An 18811-nucleotide genomic window follows, 5' to 3' on the forward strand; every position below is an offset into this window, starting at 1 on the left:
CCTTTTATCCTCCCATCTTCCCCAACCGTGTAGTCTTCCGAATAAGGTTTCTGCGCATCGCGTTTTCTCTCCTAGAGCGCTACTCACAGCCCGGACTTTGCGCCGGGCCTGGACCGCCTTCGCCGCCTTGGCAGCAGACCAGCGCCCGTCTCCAAACGCCTACGTGACTCGCCCGCTGGCGTGGGCTCGGTACTTCCGTTGCGACGCTGCACTCGAACACGCACCGTCAGTCCGCCACAATCCCACGTGGAGAAGATCGAGTTCGCGGCACTACTGCAACGACTGTCCAACGGCGTGCATTCGTTGCATGCTCTGCATACACGACCCGTTCCAGAATATCTTCGCGGTAGGGCTCACGCGCCTGGGCGGCTTACGCAATTCCCCACACACTTCTTGAGCCACATGTCTGTCCAGCGTCCACCAAAGCTTGCGGAAATTGGCTTGCCTCGCCGCCGCACTCGCGATACGCCTCACAGGTGGGTCTCAGCCTGGTTCGCCTGTCTCCGAACTCAAACCACCCTTGATTGTTTCGGTCCGCGATATACCTGCTGGAGAAGTTCGCCTTTTGCACGGCACATCTAGCACAAGGACGTCGTGCGTAGGCCCCAGAGACGCGTTGGTTGGCCCCGTCGGCGAACCTCTGGGTCTTGCAGGTCTTGCTACTACTATTGCCATCCACTCTAGGTTTGCTCGCTACCGACAAGATGCCTGCCGAATGCGGTCTTGGGCTGAGGGAGCTAGTAACGCCGCGTCAATGCTTCTGACTGCGCATCTATCGTGTCGACGACTAGTTGCACCTGGCCCTGAAAGTTCGAGGAACCATTGCTCCGAGACTTCACCAAACGCGCGCCATCGAACGACTCCAGGCGTTGCTCCGTGAGCTAGACCGCGCAGACCCGGAGCCTTCGTGTTCGCCTTTTCGTCTGCAGAAGTATAGTAGCCATGTACATGTTGACATCAGCCCCCAGTGGACCAGCTCGCTTGCACAAACATCATCTGCACGTCCACGAGGGTAACATGGATAGAACAGGTATTCCTAGGATACCGGGTCTTGCTAGCGAGCTCCCGTGATGAGACAGCGCGATTTGCATTACGGCCTGGGGTTGCTCGTCCACCAACAGGTAATTCCCGTTCCCCAGGGATCTCTGGTGCAACCGGCGCTGTCACAAGAACCATGCACCTGGAAGCGACTCTCTTGCGTCGACAGGTACGAATGCACGGACCGCTAGCGCTGAACGGGGCAGCGGCTGAGCAAACCTTATGTACAAGGATCGTGCTCGCAAGTGCGCTATCCTCCTGTCTATTCGTCCACTAATTCCATAGCCCGTGATGACTGCAGCTAGTCTGATCTCGGAGGTGAAGGCCGGAACTTAGTAGGGTGCAAGGTTGCGTGAGCGCGAAACAATGGCACGCGGAGGTTGTGCCTTCAAAAAGAATCAAAGTCCCAAACCCACTCGACACTCTCTTGTGTCTGTTTGTTCACTTATCTGACTTGCGGAAGCAAGATCCCCCAACCATGGCTCCATCAAAGACCCTCGAGCTATGCAACAAGGTCACTGCCCAGGGCAATAGCATCTCTATACGCATGCTGGAGTACCTCTCCTCGGCCAAGAACCCAGTCCATGGCATTCAAATCCTTGCGAACGAGTTTCTCGACCTGAGCCGCCTCATCTGGTCGATTGAAGCTGGCTTGACAGAATCATCCCACAAGCGTAATGCAATCCCCGCTGAGGTTACCCAAGAACTCGACAAACAGTTCCGCAGAATCAACGATGAGTTCATCGTAGTCAACCAAATGATGCTCAAGTTCCTGGACAACGAGAGCAAGAAGGGCGGCTTTGGGAGAGCATTCCGCATGATGTTCGCTGACACCGACGTCGACAAGATTCGGAACACGCTGATGAAGAGTCGTGATCAGTTGAAGATGAGCTCCGCCATGTTTCGATGGTCGCTTGGAGATGCTAAAGCCGATTCACAAATGGGAATTGGGTATACTGGGCTGATCGCAGCTCTCGAGCGCTTGAACCCAGGCAAGAGTAACGTTCTTCTGCCTATGCAACCACCGCCTACCTCATCACCGCCCGATGTACCTTCAAAGCAACCCTCCATGCAGGCTGTTTCGATAGACCACAGATCACCGGACCATTCGTCTATGCAACGAGCACCGCTCGGGGGATTAGACAGTGTCCCGTCTAATTTTGACCAACAACAACAGCAACAACGCCCTCACACGCCGCTCCGAGACCGACCATCGAACCACGACTTCCGCAGGGATGAGAAGAGAGAAGACTCCGGCATTTCGCCCGGCATCGTTGATCTCCACAATCACTGGCGTGCTCCTAGCGTACGATCGAGCAGCACGACCCGTTCCGTTCGTGATACAATGTATCAGCACAATGGCCAGTACCATGGGCAACCAGGCTATGGGCAACATTCATCAGACGATTCCGCTAGATCACGCGCTTATATCGATGAGGATCTACACAACCTCTCGATTCAAGAGCGTTACTCAGTTGACCAAGCGCACTCGAGGCAACTAGACGGCCCATTGGGATCGCAGTGGGCCCCCCGGCAACAAGCGGGCTCTATGCAGTCAGGTGGCAAGGGCGCTCTCGCTGACGCTGTGTACCAAAAGAGGCACCGAGTCCTCGAACAAATGCTTGACGGTGGCGCCAGAGCAGACCCACGGCTAGAAGCCACTATGCTACGGACAGCAGTGCAGAACCGTGACGTTGACAGCCTCGCTTTACTTTTGAGGTATGGCGCAAATGCCGACGGACCGGACAAGGACGATGTGACGCCCCTTCTTGCGGCAGTCGAGCTCTCATTCTTCGAAGGAGCGAAGCTACTCTTGAAAGCCGGTGCCGACCCAAATCTTTCAGCAGGTCCTAATTCCGAGTCACCGTTCTGCTTGGCTGCTTGCGACAACCGCAATGACCTAGTCCAGCTTATGCTTACGCACGGCGGAGACGCAGGGTTCATCATGGAGAGCGGCAGCACGACGCTTGTTCAGTGCATGAACAAGACAGTGTCGCCAAGGCTGGTCGAGCTGTTATTGAAAAACGGTGCCGATGCCAACGCAAAGAATGGCGAAGGCGCTACCGCGCTGTTCCAGGCTATCCAGGCCAACCGAGTGGACCTGATGACAGTGCTGCTTGACAACGGTGCCAACCCCAACCTGCCTGCACCCAAGCACCCTCTCTGGCCTAGCACCTATAAGCCAAAAGCTCTTCAGCTCATGCTCTCTCGTGGTGCTGACTGGAAGAAAACGCCTGGAATTATGGAGCTGGCTTCAAGTCTGAAGAAGATGGAGTCTATCCAGATTCTCATCCAAGCAGGCGTCTCTCCCAATGTTAGGAAAGACAACATCTACACACCTCTTTGCTCAGCGATTCGGGATAATAGCGCGGACATCGTCACCTACCTTCTCGAACATGGTGCCGATCCGAACCTCAATGCAGCCGAATATCCAGCCTTCAAATGCATAACACATGACCGAGTACACTTCCTGCCTCAGCTCCTCGCTGCGGGCGTTGATCTCCGCAGTCCGAAGGGTATCATCGAAACTGCTGTCGCACATAACAATAAGGATGCCCTGATGTGGCTACTTGACCAAGGCGTATCTCCTAATGATCGCAGCCCCGAAGGAAACACGCCCCTTACCACAGCTATCCGTGAGGAACGCCTCGAGATGGTGGATATACTCCTCGCCAACGGTGCTGATTCCGCCATCCGCGGCGCAGACTGGCCTCTATGCATGGCTGTTAAGCAGCCCGCAATCCTCAAGAAGCTCCTCGCTGCTACGCCTAATCCCCGCGCCTTCCGTGGAGTCATCGAGATGGCTGTCGTCGCCAACCAGCTGGAAAGCATCAAGATGCTCCTCGCAGCGGGTCTCAGTGTAGAGGATAAGAACTGCGGCGTGTTCTCACCACTCACAACGGCCATCCGCGAACGCCACAAGCACATCGTGCGTTATCTGCTCGATGAAGCCAACGCTGACCCGAACGCACCGGGAGAGCACCTACCTCTGGTCAAGGCCCTGCGCAGGCTGCTGCCTGGCGACACTGAGATCCTGCAAATGCTACTTACGCGTGGCGCCGACATCAACAGAATGCACCGCGGATGGAACGCCATCCTGCAGGCCGTTGAGAACGGCGATGCCGATATCCTGCGGCTGCTCATCGAGAAGGGCGGCTCCGTGGACCTCCAAGCAATCGACGACGCCGGCCGTCCTGTCGTCGATCTTGTCTCAGAGCGAGGCTGGGAGGAAGGGATGGCGTTGCTGTTCCCTAATGCGCAGACGAGGCAGAAGCAGTAGGTACATCGTACGCCCGCCCAAACATCTCCTTCTCGGAAGCATCAACGAACATATGCTGATCATAGAGTAGCCGCCGGAGTTTGTCATTGAGCAGTTGGCGATGGATCACCGATGCGGTAGCAAAAGATTACCAGGGTAAAGTTACGGACCACGATGACTTTGGAAGTGAGTCTAGTGGCCCATTGCCAGGGTCAAAGGAAGAGAAGAAGTCAAAGTAGTTTAATGCCGCGCGAGTTGCTAAGAATGGTGTGATACTAATGTCTGCTACGGGGGGGGGGGGGGGGGTCTACGTTGGTCTGGCGTTGGAGGCTTTCTGTTTTAGCTCGATATCCCTCGATGATTTCCTATGTCATGCTCTCAACGCTTTACATGCACAGATGTATAAACGTCCTAATTATGTACAATGCATGGGTCCGTCTCGTCCCGGACAAATTCGTTTTAGTTGACATATTCACGCTCAAAACAGCAGCAAGCACAACGCCAAGTTAGGATCCGCTTCGCGGGCAGGCCAATTAGCTAGACAGGTCTAGCGTATCTACATTAAGATTAGGGTAGTAGGGTTAGGGTGTATAGGGTTAGAGTAAGGTTAGAGTTAATTTAGGATTAGAGTAGGATAAGGGCCTTAGAATCTCTCTTTTTTACCTTCTTTACGGCCTTTTTTTCAGTGAGAAACGAGGGTGAAAGAGATAAGTCATGTGGAGAGCTAGACCTATCTGGCTAATTGGCCTGCCCGCGAAGCGGATCCGCCAAGTTACTGTACCTTCACGTTTGATAGCCCAATGAGTCGCTCATGCGGTAAATTGTGACTCGTGATATCACATGCGCAGGACATCCTCGCTTCAGCCTGCTCGAACGTCATTCCGCCCCTTGTACTGATCCACGCGATGGATCGTCTAATCTCGCTACACGTGTTAGATCACGAAGCTAATCGCTCCTTTTCTACGACGCGAAGATAAAGAAAGTAAGCGAGCGCAGAGCCTCTCGTACGGATCCGAGACGGAGACAGGCGCTGTTGTGGCGTTTAAGCGATGTTAGAGGCGCTGTAAGGACGGCTGAACATATTACGGGGAATTTTGGCGGAAGAACGCATGGCTGATAGGTGGAATCCGCTTTCGCCGCAGTGATCGATGCTACTCTGAAGGGTATGTTGTTCTTGACTGAGCGCCGCTGCAGGGAAGCGAGGTGGTGGCATGGGCATGTGAGGCTAGGTAACGACTACTGAATGCGGGAAGATGTACTGCTGGTGCGGACCACTTTCACAGTGAATTCCATGAGCCCTTAGATGATACTAGACCATCATCGCAATGCTAAAGCTTTTTTCGCAGGCACGGACATTGAGAGTTTCGTGGGTTAGTAGGAGCATTGCTCGGCAACCATGTTCATGGGTCATCAAGGAATAGACTTCTTAATCCTTTGGGAGGGCGAGCCTATCGCGACCTCATAGTTGCTTGGAGCATCCAGCGAGTGTATCACGGTGTTTGTGCCGCTGAGAAGTTTGAGCGATTGGCCCGCGATTCACGACTACGATTCATACTCCATGAACAGCATTGCAGTGAACTTCCGTCGTACTCAGCGCTGTACGAGAATCTGGGCTATGCGAACCCCCTGAAGCGCTGTGCGAGCTCTTAGAAGCATTGTGTAACGTTTGCGATTTGAGACATTGTTCCATGAAGGAAGTGCGTGGTGAACAATGTTGTCGTTGATGATACAGGTCTTTATATCTTCCACACCAAAGCTCTGCTTCTGAACCCTCGAGAACACATTCAACAATCTTTGGTGCAAAGATAGCCACCAAAAATCCTTGTGGCAACGTCAAGATAACAGCTATGATTACAGATACACGCCAAGGCCTTCAAAAGCGCATGGCTGCCATCTTCGCTGAAGCGAAAGAGCAAGGCTTGAATGTATGCGACACGCTACCATCGGAAGTGCTGGACCATTTCCTAGTATCATTGAAGACCGAGAATATTTGCTTCGCGCCTGAAGAAGAAGCCAAGGGCATGGAAGAAAAGAATCTGGACCTGGAGACACAGCTGAAGCAAGCTCAACAGGCGCTTCAAAACATCGATATTCCCGAAGATGCAAACCAATTGCAGGTTGAACTCGGTCTAGCGAAGAAGTCTGCTGACTTCTATCGTGGCCTCATGAATGAGGCTGAGGAAAGGGCCACTAGATACCAAGAGAAATGGCAAGAGGCTCTCCAACAGCAGGTTGCTGCCGAAGAAATGGACAACAAATTCGAGCGGTTGAAAGCCGAGAACAGCGATCTTCGACGGTCCAAATCTATCATTGCAGAGGAGATGCGAAAGATGAAAGACATCTACGACAAGCTTCGAGACAAAGACCTTGGGGTAGTTGTAGACAAAGAAGAGAAGGTCATGGCCTTGGAGAAGCAGCTCAAAGAGTTGAAGGCAACGTCTGAAGAACTCCAAGAGGAGAATTGCGCTGTCGAAGGGCAATATCATGAAGTGATGTCGTCGCTGGACGCTGTTGTCACTGAAACTACTGATGATCTCAACGCTGCTAAGGCACGAGCTCGTGCGGCCGAACAGCAACAGAGTGCCACCTTCTCCGAGATACAACCTTTACGAAGATTCTACAACCATGCGAACGACATCCTCAATATTTATCAGGGTATTTTTAGGCAGTTGCTTAATGCTGTGGAGCAAAATGTCACATACTCATCGGATTTCCGTGAGATGCTCTTAGCTCGTCTGCAAGCGGCCTCTGGAGAGTGTGAGGCATTCCTTACACTGCGGGCTCTGTTTGCGGCTGAAGGTTTGCCCCAGACTGAGCATTCCGAGCAGTTGAGTGATCTTGCGCAATCTGCACAACAAATGCAAAAGTGCTTAGACAACATTGGCCAAGACATGGTTCAATTTCTGTGGGCACTTTCGCGTCGGCCGGATATTCTCAAGTTGATCCGCCTGAAGTTTAGCGTACTGCGGTGAGTAGCATTCTGAAGCGGTTTATCTGTTGTGCCTGTTCAAAGCAAATCCGATAGCCTGAGGCCGCACATGGACAGCCGTTCTACAAGTTACTAGGGACTCTAATTGTTGGCCAACCGCCCACCTAGTCCGAACGTCGTGACCAATCTGATGTGCTCCTATCAAACCTGATTTGTCTTTTTCTGAAATTCTATATGCGACCGCACTTTTGTCTTCTAAATCTTATTACATTTTTGTTATTGTGCTATATCAAAGTTCCTCGGCCACCTTTCTATGGCTCTTAGTCACACTTCTAGGGGTTTATTCGAAGTTCTATGAATGAATAACATATACGTACCGTATTATTGGCCTATTCCTTGCTTATCCTAACAGCTTAGTACCCTATTTTACCTTTTACTACGACTATAGTAAGAGATATAATATAAATCAACTAATAACAGGAGGAATATATTATATTAAATCGCTGAAAACTTAACAAGTGTGATTAGAACCATGGAAAGGTGGCCGAGGAACTTTTGGATAGCACCGATATGTCCTCAAACATGCTATTTGTGACCCCGTATGAGATCCCTTGAGCTGGGTTCCTACGTCACCGGGTGTGTGTATCAAATCTCAGACCATTTAGCCTTAATGCCCTTTCACATTGTCAATCTACAAAGCTGTCTGGCCCTGTTGGAATCGCTTCAGTGACGTGTAAGAGCCCAGTGTAGTCATTGCATTGTCCATGTACTATGTAAGAGCTATCGTATTGTAAACTTACGAAGGGGCATTCGGCGACCTCCATAAAACACTTACATGCAGCCGCTGCTTGTTTCGATGACAATCCTTCACTTGACCTCTCTGGTCAGAAAATAATAAAATGTCTCTTAAACGTAAAGCCTCGGTTTCAGACTTGTCCTCCAACAAGACGCCGAAGAAGGGTCGAAGGTCTCTGGAAGACACTCAGCCAAAAGTCTACGGGTTCGGAGGGGCGCAGAAGGACGAATATGTCTCAGAAGTTGACCCAATGGAAGGTGTAGATCAGCCGAGGATTGCGGAAGAGACTCTTCGATTGGGCGTGGTAAACAGCACGATGCGACCAAGAGAGGAGTTGGCTAGATTGTTAGCTTTGTATGATGGAGAGCCAGATGACAAAGCCAAGCGATGGACAGAATTGGTTTTCATCGTGTTCGCTAAGGAAAACTTCAAACAGGACCATTCGGGTCCGCCAGGCTGGTCTACCACGACTGGTCCGCTCACGAATGCACAGCTTAGGGACGCATACTGCGCACAGTTTGATAAGGAGGTAGGCGCTGAAGCCGCCATGAAACGATATAGAAATGACAAACAAAAGGTATACAATGCTTTCCATGAGCATCCACGGACCATCACCTACGCACCGAGGCAGAGGAAAGCAAAGCAGCATAGATCCAAAGAGAAGAAGCCGGATATTTTTGAGGAAGTAAGTGTCGATGACTTCGCCGCGAGCGACCTCAACAAGTTTGACGCTCATGAAGGCGTAGGGGATGAGAGCAACCTGGAACACATCCTGGAGCACACAGAGGAAGCCGGAAAGCAACAAAATCCCGTTCCGACTCACGTTCTTGTAGAGCATAGACGGAGCGTGGAGGCCAACGATATGCGTCGATACGTGGAGGACAGTTGGGGGATAGGTGAGGACAAACACAAGCCGTGGGTAAGTATAAGGCTTGCTGATAGCTTTCACCGTCTCATGGGAGCGGCTTCGGTTCCTACGGAGCACTTGAGGACTTCTCGAGCATACCTCGAGCTTTGCATGCATACGAACGTTCGAGAGATTTGGTTGACAGGCGTCTCGCGTCTTACACTGCAGCGCTACATTCAGTGCCTTTCTCCGGTGCGTTTGTGGAAGCTCCCGCAGTTTGATTTTGCTTTGAGGTTTCGGGAGTATCACCCTGCTATGGCTGGCTCGTCCTGTAAGCGTGTTGTTTGGAATTTCGAGGCAACACTCGACCTCTATGAGCTTGCCTCGCAACTTCGAGACTGCCATGTGAGGAATCTCGTTCTAGAGCACTGGCGAGCGCAGTTGCAAGCAAATGACACATACGAAGTTGGTCTCGTCGAGATGCAGCTGTTGTATGATCGCCTTACGATCGACGACCCCGCGCTCCAGTTCTGGACTCAAGCACTTCAAGACTTGCTAACTTCCCACGAAGCCAGGATGGATGTCGATCTAGTCGATAGCGACTCCGCCACTTCCTTCTTCGTCACGAACAAACACAAAGACAAAGGCGATGACGCATTCCATTCCCAGTATCATCGTTGCCGCCATCTGGATCAGAAGAATGAGAAGTGCCACTATTCCCAAAATCATCATACAGAGGCATTGTATTCTCTGGATGACTTCAATGCTATCGCAGTACGTCTGCTCCTTTCAGAAGGCTGGCCGGAACAGGATGAGCACGTGCAGAGCGCGGCAATCGTTCTCAAGAAAGAGTTTTTCAACAAGTACTCGTCGTTGTACGATGGAACTGCCGCTGTGCAAGATTAGAGGCCGATCGGAGTCTTTTGCAAGACCCACAATGTGGCCTTCATAAGGCCTTCTCGTCGTCGTTTTCTTACCCAGGTGGACCTGATGCACTAGACATTGAAACGCCTGGTCCGAGCAGCAAAAGTATGAGTGTCAATGATCGTAAGTTTTGAATCCATCTGTGTCTTTCGCACGACGTCATGTTCATATAGCACCCATCTAGCCGCATCGGCTACAGCGGCTCTTCTGGCAAAGCCTCCACCAAGTCCAATACCTTGTGATCATCAAGTGCAGCGGCGTACCTCAGCGCCATAGGATGCACACACTCTTTTGCCTGCATCTCATATGGGCACATGATCCAGCCGATACCAGCTAGAAAGGACTTTTTGTACTCGATCGCTACTTCCTCATCTGCTACGGACAGCGGCTCGACACCGAATTTCTCCAATGTGCGAAGATAATGCTCGACGATGTCCCACTCCTTCGCTCTCCGGTCTTCGATCGTCAGAGCTGCTCCGACGAAGTAGGACAAATCGTGGAAAGCGCTTCCAATGTGTATCATCTGCCAGTCAAGGAAGCGCGGTGCATCGTTCACAAGGTACGTGTTGCCTGAGTGCGAGTCGCCGTGTAGCAGACATCGGAACCTAGGGTTGCGCGAAGCGTAATGCCTCTTCAGTACACTTGTGACGCGCCCCTGGTCTTTAAGATGGTCGTGTATTTTTGGCCTGTCGGGACCCTTCACCACTGCGTCGTACGTGTTCATCAAGGTAAGGATGACCTGGTCGTAGTCCGAAGTCAACCACGGGTAGTCCGATGCCTGCACGTGCCATGTCTTTGCGTGCAAAGCAGCGAGCTGCTCCGCCCCAGCGATAACGCGAGATACAGGCCACGCCTCGACTGGATTGCCATAGTCACAGCCCTGTGCAGACAAGTCGTCCATGGCCACGATACCCTGAGTGGAATTGTGTCCTGCCCACCAACACTTCGGGAGCTCCATGTTGTCCAGTGTGAGTGCAATGTGGTTGTAGAAGTCGCATTCGCGTTGGTAGATCATAACGATCCATGGCATCATCTTGAGCAAATTCGGGTCAAAGCCGCCCTTGACACATAATCGGGTTGGGGCTTCTTTGGGAGGCTTGTCGTCTTCGTAGGTGACCGTGACGAACACCTTAGTGGCCGTACCAGGGATGGTCCGATCGAGTGCAACGGTCTTGACCTTGCGCTCGAGAACTTTAGAGAGCCATTCTGCGCTTACGTCTGCGGGGAGCATGGGTAGTTCTAATTGGGGCGGAATGTCGTCTGGAAGCGCGGCGAGTTTCGCTGGCGAGGGGACGTTGTCTGTCGCGACAGCGGTCTCCACAGTTGCTTCCGTGTTGGTAGCCATTACAAGAGCGTTCGAAAGCGGTTGGAGAGCGCAATAAGATGTCTAGGCTTCGAATCCGGGCGCTTCAGCGATTGATGCAATTATAATTGAATTCGCACCTGGGAAGGACATACCTGTCTGAGACACCGCAACTTTTTATGGGCTAATATCAACTCAGGGTTTGCCTCGGGGGAGCATGTTAACGTTCCCTGTTCTTCCTTATAGTCCCTTCGTCATGCTATGATCGACGTCAGGACGGCCGTAAATCTTGCCTCTTCCAGTTCTCCCTCTTAATGATGGTCGTTGGCCGAGGGCGCTGTAAGGTGCAGTTTAGCCGAATACAGTAGGACGAGTGAATAACGCAAATTGCCTGTCATCAAGGTAAGTCCAATATTTGCTGATTTTGAGATGAGATCGACAGTTGATCTGGCGAGTTTAGAGTTCGACGTGCAGGCTGCCGACCTCAAGCTTATGTCAGCTTACGGGGTAGATCAAACCAGGATCGGGCGAGCGAACGGCAACTTTGCTACGCGAGTCCGGGGTTATGAAAGTGGTCATAAGTGCCGTACGGATATACGGCGTGACATCTTCGCGTGCCTGTATACTAGGAACTACAAGGGATCTCGACCTTGGGTGCACGTTGTTCACAGGTCGCTCGGCGGGGGGTCCAGTCCCTTGCCGTGCTCAGCACTGAAGCTGTCAAGAAACCTACGACTAAAATCGTAGCAAGGGCACCTGTGATGCCGATAATATATTGCATTGATGGGTAGCCGGTGACACCACCTCTAATAGTTTCTATCGGCAAGGCATACCTGTCTCCATCGCCAGCTAAGAAAGCTTTCTGTAATGGATGCCACAACAATGGGTGAGGTAAATGGACCAATGAAGGCTACCGTACGTTAGTGCGAGGTCTTCATTGCTCAGCTGGAAAGTTGAGATACTCATTGGATCTGTTTGAGCCTAGTCGGGTGTGTAGCGACATTGACGGAGGAAACAGTAGATTTGGAGAGGATCATTCACCACGCTTTCGGCATTGGGTTAAGCCGGATCGACGTTCTGCCGTGGACAAAACTTAAGGGATCTAAAAAGGTGCGTAATGATGTGCAGCTTGAAACATCTCTACTAAATGTAGTAGAACAGTGGCTTCAAAGCGTAGACTGTACCCGCAACATCCGTATTCAACACACACTTTAAGGCTGCCCAAACTAACAAGACTCCACTTTGCGTCTTCGGATTTCGATGTCGACTTTCGGAGGTATAGAAGTCCTCCCCACCCATTTCCGGACCGGTCTTTCCGCAATTGGCCTTAATTCGTAGTGCATAAATAAATGTGCAAACATGATCTTGAGCTCGTGCGCAACAAAGAAGCGTCCAGGACTAAGATGATGATCAGTCAAAAAATCAGATAGTTGGGTGCACTCAAGGCTTACCAAGCGTGTCGGCCGTGTCCAAAGGCTTGATGTGCGTGACCAGTAGTAACCATACCGCTTTGCCTCAGCTTCAACATGTCGACACTAGCTTTCTCGTTCTCTGTCATTGAGTCAAATCGTTCTCGATCCCTTGAAAACCGAAAAGCGTCGTACGCATCCTCCTTCGCATAGAATTCTTCGTCGTGAGCGACTGGTAACCAAGCGTACGATAATAGACACCCATACGGATAGTGAATACCCTCTGGACTTGTTATGCCTTCTTTTGCAACAACCTTTTTGCCTATGAGGCTCATAGCCATGGTAGAATGCCGTTGAGACTCGCGGATTGCCGAATCGAGCTTGTACATTCGTGCCAAACCGTTCTTTGTCCACTGCTTCCCGTCCTCGTTATAGATCCGAGTAGCTTCTTCACGCAATGCTTCCGCAACGCTTGGTTCCGCGCTCAGGACGTCGATCAGTGCACTATGCGCGGTTATGGCTGTCGTGTGAATGCTCGCAAAATTCAAAGGGCAGACGCGCATCGCAATACGATCTGGTTTCAACTCGTCATTCCTTCCCTCACTTGTGGCTGTGCGAATAGTCCAGGTAATGAAATCGTTCGGCGCTTTCCAATCCGCATATGCTGGATCACCCGCCTCTTTCTTGCGGAAATCTTCCAGTCTCTTCTTTATGATGGGCAACGTATACTTGCGTGTCTGCCAATAGTGGTATTTGGGACGTAAGCTGAAGAGAGGACCAATGAGTGCGTGCAGAGTGCGCGGGAACAGTGGGAAGAGTATAAAACTCATAACAACATCCATGGTGAAGCCCATCTGCCAAACCCGAAGGTACAAAGTCAGTGTATGTCTCCAAGAAGTGAGGATGGTACCTTCGCTCATGTCTCAGCTAAGCGAATAAAAGACTCTTTTCTTGTGTCCTAGATACACAAACAAGAGAGTTTTTCTCCGCCTTTGCTGGAAGACACATCCACTTTGTACCTAAGAGACTTGCCATGTTCTTGAGGTAGTCCGGATTCCTGCATACCGACTTCCCTACCAGCATACGATTGGTGATTTTCGGGATTATACCTAGAAGTAATTCGTCCATTAGATGGACCTTTTTGAACTGTTCGGTATCAGCACCACACACTTCTTCGACGTCGATGTTGACCTCATCAACGAGGTCTGGTATGATAGCGTTCAGATTACGCGCGAGGTTCTTATGTATAACATGCTCGTGATACGGGTCCTTCAGGATAGCTGGTGATACGAAAGCATAGTCGCCATTCAGAACGTCGTAGTGCGCCGCACCTGTGCTAAGCACATGGTCGGGTTGGTCTAGCATCCATTGCATCTGCGACCGCGGAATCGAGACCTCTGTAGGAACCCCTAGCATTGATGGCATTACAAATGCCCGGCCCTGTTTGTGGTATTTCCGATAGCCATCTTGTAGCCAGTCGCGGCTTTTGGAGAAGCCATCTAAGGAGTTCTTCAGGGCGGCTGACCAGGATTTGCCATGTCCCACCCAAGGCAATGGTTCCGGATACTTGGGCGCGCGTAGAGAGTTGAGAGCGATGGTGATGGCGAAATACGTGAGACCAGCGGCGGATATGTTGAACAGGGTGAGATGGTCGACAACAAAGGTGCCTGACTGATGCTCCATGGTGGCAGGCGACGCTTCCACGCGTCAAGAACGCGTCAATCGACTTTGTCGGAATAGACCTGAAGCTGGAGGTCAACCAACGAAGGTTTTGCCCATCATGTACCATCTAAACCCCGCCAAGTGACGGATCGTGTGGCAACCGAGGCGGCTAGCGTTGCGGCCAAAGCCACAATCTCACGTTGATCTAACAGGAATGGGGTTTAAATCTGTCGCTCATGGCTGCGATTGGCAAGTGTGCGTTCGCTTGCTGGTACAAGGTGCATTCGGACAGTAAGTGAGCCGTGGTGGAAGGGCGGGCATGGTGCGTGCTCCATTCCCTCTTGGAAGCAACGCGACAATTTTGACATGTCGGCAGGCGGAAGCGCCTTGATCCATGTTCTGCAGACATAAACGCGATGCGATACATTCGATTCAGGTGGGCAGATAAGAGGCGCTGAGGCTCTGTTGCACATCCGGCGGAGGGCGGTCCAGTCAGACAATGTTCCGAGTGGTGCTGACGGGACCCCTGCCGCCGATCGCTTTAGTCCTCTCCGCTGAGCTCATCGTTTGTAGGCTTGTGTATTTGACGTGTATATATATATTCAACAATTTGAAGAAATTTCATCAATCGAAAATTAGCATGTCTTTGTAAGATGTTCTTAACGTCTCGTTGGTGTAGTTGGTTATCACGTGGGTCTCATAGCTCCAGCACTATGACTGCTCTCAGCAGCAGATATCCCAAGGCCGCCAGTTCGAGTCTGGCACGGGACAATTTTTTTGGCATTTCTTTTTCTTTAGTCAAGTACGCCGGTAGAGTTTATGGCTCACACCAACATCAGTCTGCATCCTATGCCGCGCCATGGCGAAATCTCGCTCGTTCTCCACGGCGCGTCTTCTGCACCTCCCATGGCTGCCTTCCACGTGCGCCAAGATCGAATTGGCTACCGTGGAGCACGATGGCGCGTCTGAAACCTACCTCCTACATTCCAGGCATCAACGCAGAAACGCACGCCCGTGCTCCCCGCACACGCTACCGATATCACTGTTCATGACAATCCCACAGTTGCGCAGTACAATTTGACCGGTCATCTCTGAAGGGCGTTTCTCGCGCTGGTCTCGAGCCAATCGTTGCGCGCAACATCCGCTCGCCCATAGCTTATGTACTGTTCGGTGCACGCCGATAACGTCGTTTATAAACCTCCTAGAGTGCAAATCACCTGCAGCATGCCTTGACCCCGTCCCTGGCGTGCATGTCATCTCCTTGCTTGGCACAATGCTCGGGCGCCCTGAGCTCAACCTGCCTCCATCACCTGCAGCTGATGGGCTTTGCGTTTGTGATAACTCGGGGGCATGCAGAATCGGCCACGACTCGTTTCATAGTTGAAATCAATTAAACTTTGAGCGGGGTCAGGGTGCTGACCGCTATCGATATAGATAAAGTGGGTGCTAGCACCCTCCGCGTGTCACTTGAGATGCACACTGGTTGTCGTCATGTCGAACAGTACTTTTGCGTTACTAGTGTATCCGCATGGTGATGAGCAGGCGCGACAAAATGTTGCCGTTGGGGCCATCGTTACCATGACCATCCTTGGTAGTGCGTTAACCCCCTGAGCGTCACTGCATCTACTAACAACCAACAGTGGCATGTGTCGGCCTACGTATGTACACGCGCGCGTGTATTGTCCGCAATATGGGCAACGAAGATTGGACCATGATCGCAGCAGCGGTAAGGGGACTGCTCCTATCGACGCAGTCTCGACTGACATAAAATACCACTTGTAGATTCTCACAATGGTCTTCGCAATTCAGTTGCTCGTTAGTGTCAAGGAGTTCAACTTCGGTTTCAGTGGAATGTCTTTGACAATGGAGCAATCTGTGGAGAGCTCAAAGGTACGTCCCCATCGACGACGCTCTGGCCCCTAGTGACGTAGCTTATGCTTCTCAGCTGGGACTTGCTGTGATTGCGGTGTACAAGACCATCGTCACATTGATCAAGGCCTCTATACTCATGATATACCTTCGCCTGTGTATGTCTAATATCCCAATGCCTTCTTAGTTCAGCACGGCTGACATGCTGTAGCTGTTACCAAGGCCTTTGAATGGCTTTGCAAAGGTAGCATCTACCTTCTGTTCACGTACCAAGCAATCGTCATCCTCATCATACCCTTGGAGTGTATCCCACTTCGTAAGATGTGGGACTTCACGGGCACCGTCCCTGGACGATGCATTGATACAGCGACCTTCTACTATTGTGTGTCTCATCCCTCCATGCATGGCTTCCTCTGCTGACACTCTTAGTCACATCTGCCTTCCACATCTTCATGGACATATGGATCTTACTGCTTCCGTATAAGCTGATCTTCTCCATTCCTCGTCCTACACGAGAGAAATGGGCAGTCTATGCCGTCTTCGGTCTCGGTGCCTTTAGCACCATCTGCGCGGTCGTCCGCTTCTACTTTCTCGTTGTCGCGCTCCACTCCATGGACCCGTACTACGACTCTCTTGGCGTCAACGTCTGGAGTATTATCGAAGTCAATGTCGGAATCATCTGCGCCTCGATGCCCACTCTCCGCCCGCTCCTTTCCAGAGCTCAGCGCACACGTACGAGACAAGCCTTGAAGATACCAGAGAAGAGCGAAAAGCTGTCCAGCCCCCGTAGCAGCAAACGAGGAGGTCTATTGCAAGCAAAGGAGATGTTCATCACCTTAGGTACTCTTACTGCCGGGACATTCAAGAGCTCGAAAGACTCAGTGTACGACGAGGAGGAGTGGCGTGACGAAAAGCCCCCTCCGGTGCCACCTAAGGATGTGAAGCCACCGAAAATTTCGTATCCCGATATGGCTTACCGGAGGGTTTGAAAGGTATCCTTCAATTGTAATTACAGCTGATCCGATATCGACCTATACTGCCAGTCCGCCCAGGTCGAGCGTGCGCTCGTCGCGTTACAACACTCTATAGTAAGCGTCGACAAGAGCCCGATGCCCCTGCAGCCGATCCTTCAGAAGTGACACAACAGATCAGGCGTCGCTCGAAGTAGCCCTCAATCGTCCATAGCCCAGGATGTTTGATGATACCCAGCACCGGGTCGCAATCGCCATGGCTTCAGATCCTTGCCATCCCTAGCCTCGGGCTGTCTGCACTATGGCGATCTTACCGTCATGTTCAGACGATACAGACATGAGTAGCTTGGTATTCGTCCAACGCAGTGTCGCGCGAATTACCCTTGCGTATTGCTAACTTCGATTTCTAACGCGTTGTTCGGCGTCCGTTATTCTAGTATATATCATGTTTATGAACTTATTGAACAATTGTCACTGTATATTGGATTGCGCATTCTCAGCTTTATGACCATACATCTGTTTACTAACCGGTCCTGTTTATGTTGTACCAAAAATTGCACAGCTTCGCGGTCAGTCCCTCACAGCGCTCGCGGTGCAGGATTGTTCCACGACGTTTTGAGCCATGACAACCATGTAGCAGCCACTCCGTGGATGAATTTACGGTCTGTCAACCGAGAGCTCTCGCGCCCGTTCCAGATATTTGTCTGCTCACAATCAGCGTGATCACTTCTATAGCCAGCACTGATAACGGGAACTCACCACCAACGCTCCACCGCTTAGCGAACCAGTCCAGGATGATCAAAAAGCTTTCCACCTCCCCTGCACCGGGCTCATCTCCCTTCGTGGACCTCCTCGTTTCAAGCACAGCGATGGCAGCGCGAATAACACAGCTCACACCGGCGAACGGCAGAAACGGTAGGTCATGTTCTTTCTCACTCTTTCCGATCATCACATGTACCATATCCCAAGCCATGCGGCGAGAATATTGTAACGCCATGAGCGCTCTAGTGGCGACCGGATCATAAAGAGACTTATCTTGTTGTAGCTGCTCCACTTGCGTTTGCTGCAGGAGTAGGTGGGAGCTGCTGAGAGTGAGCCTCTATATGTGCAACTTGGGGATTAGAAACTGGCCAGAGCGCCATGGCTATCGCATCGCAATGTAGCCACGTGTGAGGCTGTGGCTTGTCCACTAATTTCTTGATGACCAGTACCACGGCAGCATCCACATCATCATAGTTCTCTACGGGATTGATTCTGCGCTGAACAGCGCGGGAGTACTCAAGCACGCGACCGGACTCGAGTGCCACAATCGCTCTGATGTGTGCCTTGCGTGGCGAACTTGCATACGGTGTAGGCGATGGTGGATGAATGGCTGGCTCTATGTGTCACTTGGTCACTGGGAATGAGGGCAGATTGTGCAATGACGCAGCTGCAAAGTTCGGATCTTTAGAGAGGCACAGAAAATTGTACTCCTCTCTCGCTACTGCACCTATCCCTGCGCATAATTAGCCTCCAACTTCCTCAAACCTTGATCTATAAGCCGACTCACCTGAGTCATACCTTTCCACCCCCACAGCGCGACCGTCCACGAACCAAACAGCCTCCACAACGCCTTCCCCTGCATCCCCTCACTCCAGACCACGCTCGCATCAGTCACCCCCAAGATACCCCCAATAATGGTCAAGATGATGTCTACCGTTTTGTACTCGCCCATTAAGTAAAAGGTCCATAGCAAAACACCCATGGTAAACGTGCGCGCATTGTTAAGGCGGAAGATAGCTTGCGCGTCGCGCGAAAGGGCAAG

General features: G+C 51.6%; 6 protein-coding genes and 1 non-coding gene across 7 annotated transcripts; 5 read left to right on the forward strand and 2 right to left on the reverse strand.

The window, feature by feature from the left end:
- Positions 1 to 1516: 1516 nt before the first annotated feature.
- Positions 1517 to 4318, forward strand: N0V89_000880 (uncharacterized protein; the record flags this gene model as incomplete). The annotated part of the gene is made up of 1 exon (XM_056209699.1): positions 1517 to 4318. The coding sequence occupies one exon, from the start codon at positions 1517 to 1519 to the stop codon at positions 4316 to 4318; it is 2802 nt and encodes a 933-aa protein (XP_056076521.1).
- A 1826-nt stretch (positions 4319 to 6144) lies between these two features.
- Positions 6145 to 7269, forward strand: N0V89_000881 (uncharacterized protein; the record flags this gene model as incomplete). Its single annotated transcript, XM_056209700.1, has 1 exon — positions 6145 to 7269. The coding sequence occupies one exon, from the start codon at positions 6145 to 6147 to the stop codon at positions 7267 to 7269; it is 1125 nt and encodes a 374-aa protein (XP_056076522.1).
- An 856-nt stretch (positions 7270 to 8125) lies between these two features.
- N0V89_000882 (uncharacterized protein) lies at positions 8126 to 9775 on the forward strand (the record flags this gene model as incomplete). The annotated part of the gene is made up of 1 exon (XM_056209701.1): positions 8126 to 9775. One exon carries the CDS (start codon positions 8126 to 8128, stop codon positions 9773 to 9775), a length of 1650 nt encoding a protein of 549 aa, XP_056076523.1.
- A 211-nt stretch (positions 9776 to 9986) lies between these two features.
- On the reverse strand, positions 9987 to 11138 carry N0V89_000883 (uncharacterized protein; the record flags this gene model as incomplete). Its single annotated transcript, XM_056209702.1, has 1 exon — positions 9987 to 11138. One exon carries the CDS (start codon positions 11136 to 11138, stop codon positions 9987 to 9989), a length of 1152 nt encoding a protein of 383 aa, XP_056076524.1.
- Positions 11139 to 12322: 1184 nt separating this feature from the next.
- N0V89_000884 (uncharacterized protein) lies at positions 12323 to 14188 on the reverse strand (the record flags this gene model as incomplete). The annotated part of the gene is made up of 3 exons (XM_056209703.1): positions 12323 to 12494; positions 12548 to 13359; positions 13538 to 14188. The coding sequence occupies 3 exons, from the start codon at positions 14186 to 14188 to the stop codon at positions 12323 to 12325; spliced, it is 1635 nt and encodes a 544-aa protein (XP_056076525.1).
- Positions 14189 to 14831: 643 nt separating this feature from the next.
- On the forward strand, positions 14832 to 14938 carry N0V89_000885. Its single transcript has one exon. It is a non-coding gene; the product is annotated as a tRNA-Met (tRNA).
- A 1020-nt stretch (positions 14939 to 15958) lies between these two features.
- On the forward strand, positions 15959 to 17025 carry N0V89_000886 (uncharacterized protein; the record flags this gene model as incomplete). The annotated part of the gene is made up of 4 exons (XM_056209704.1): positions 15959 to 16057; positions 16113 to 16194; positions 16248 to 16352; positions 16466 to 17025. 4 exons carry the CDS (start codon positions 15959 to 15961, stop codon positions 17023 to 17025), a joined length of 846 nt encoding a protein of 281 aa, XP_056076526.1.
- Positions 17026 to 18811: the final 1786 nt, after the last annotated feature.

Source organism: Didymosphaeria variabile, assembly GCF_027946475.1.
Source record: "Didymosphaeria variabile strain IMI 356815 chromosome Unknown scaffold_1, whole genome shotgun sequence".
Lineage (NCBI taxonomy): Eukaryota > Fungi > Ascomycota > Dothideomycetes > Pleosporales > Didymosphaeriaceae > Didymosphaeria > Didymosphaeria variabile.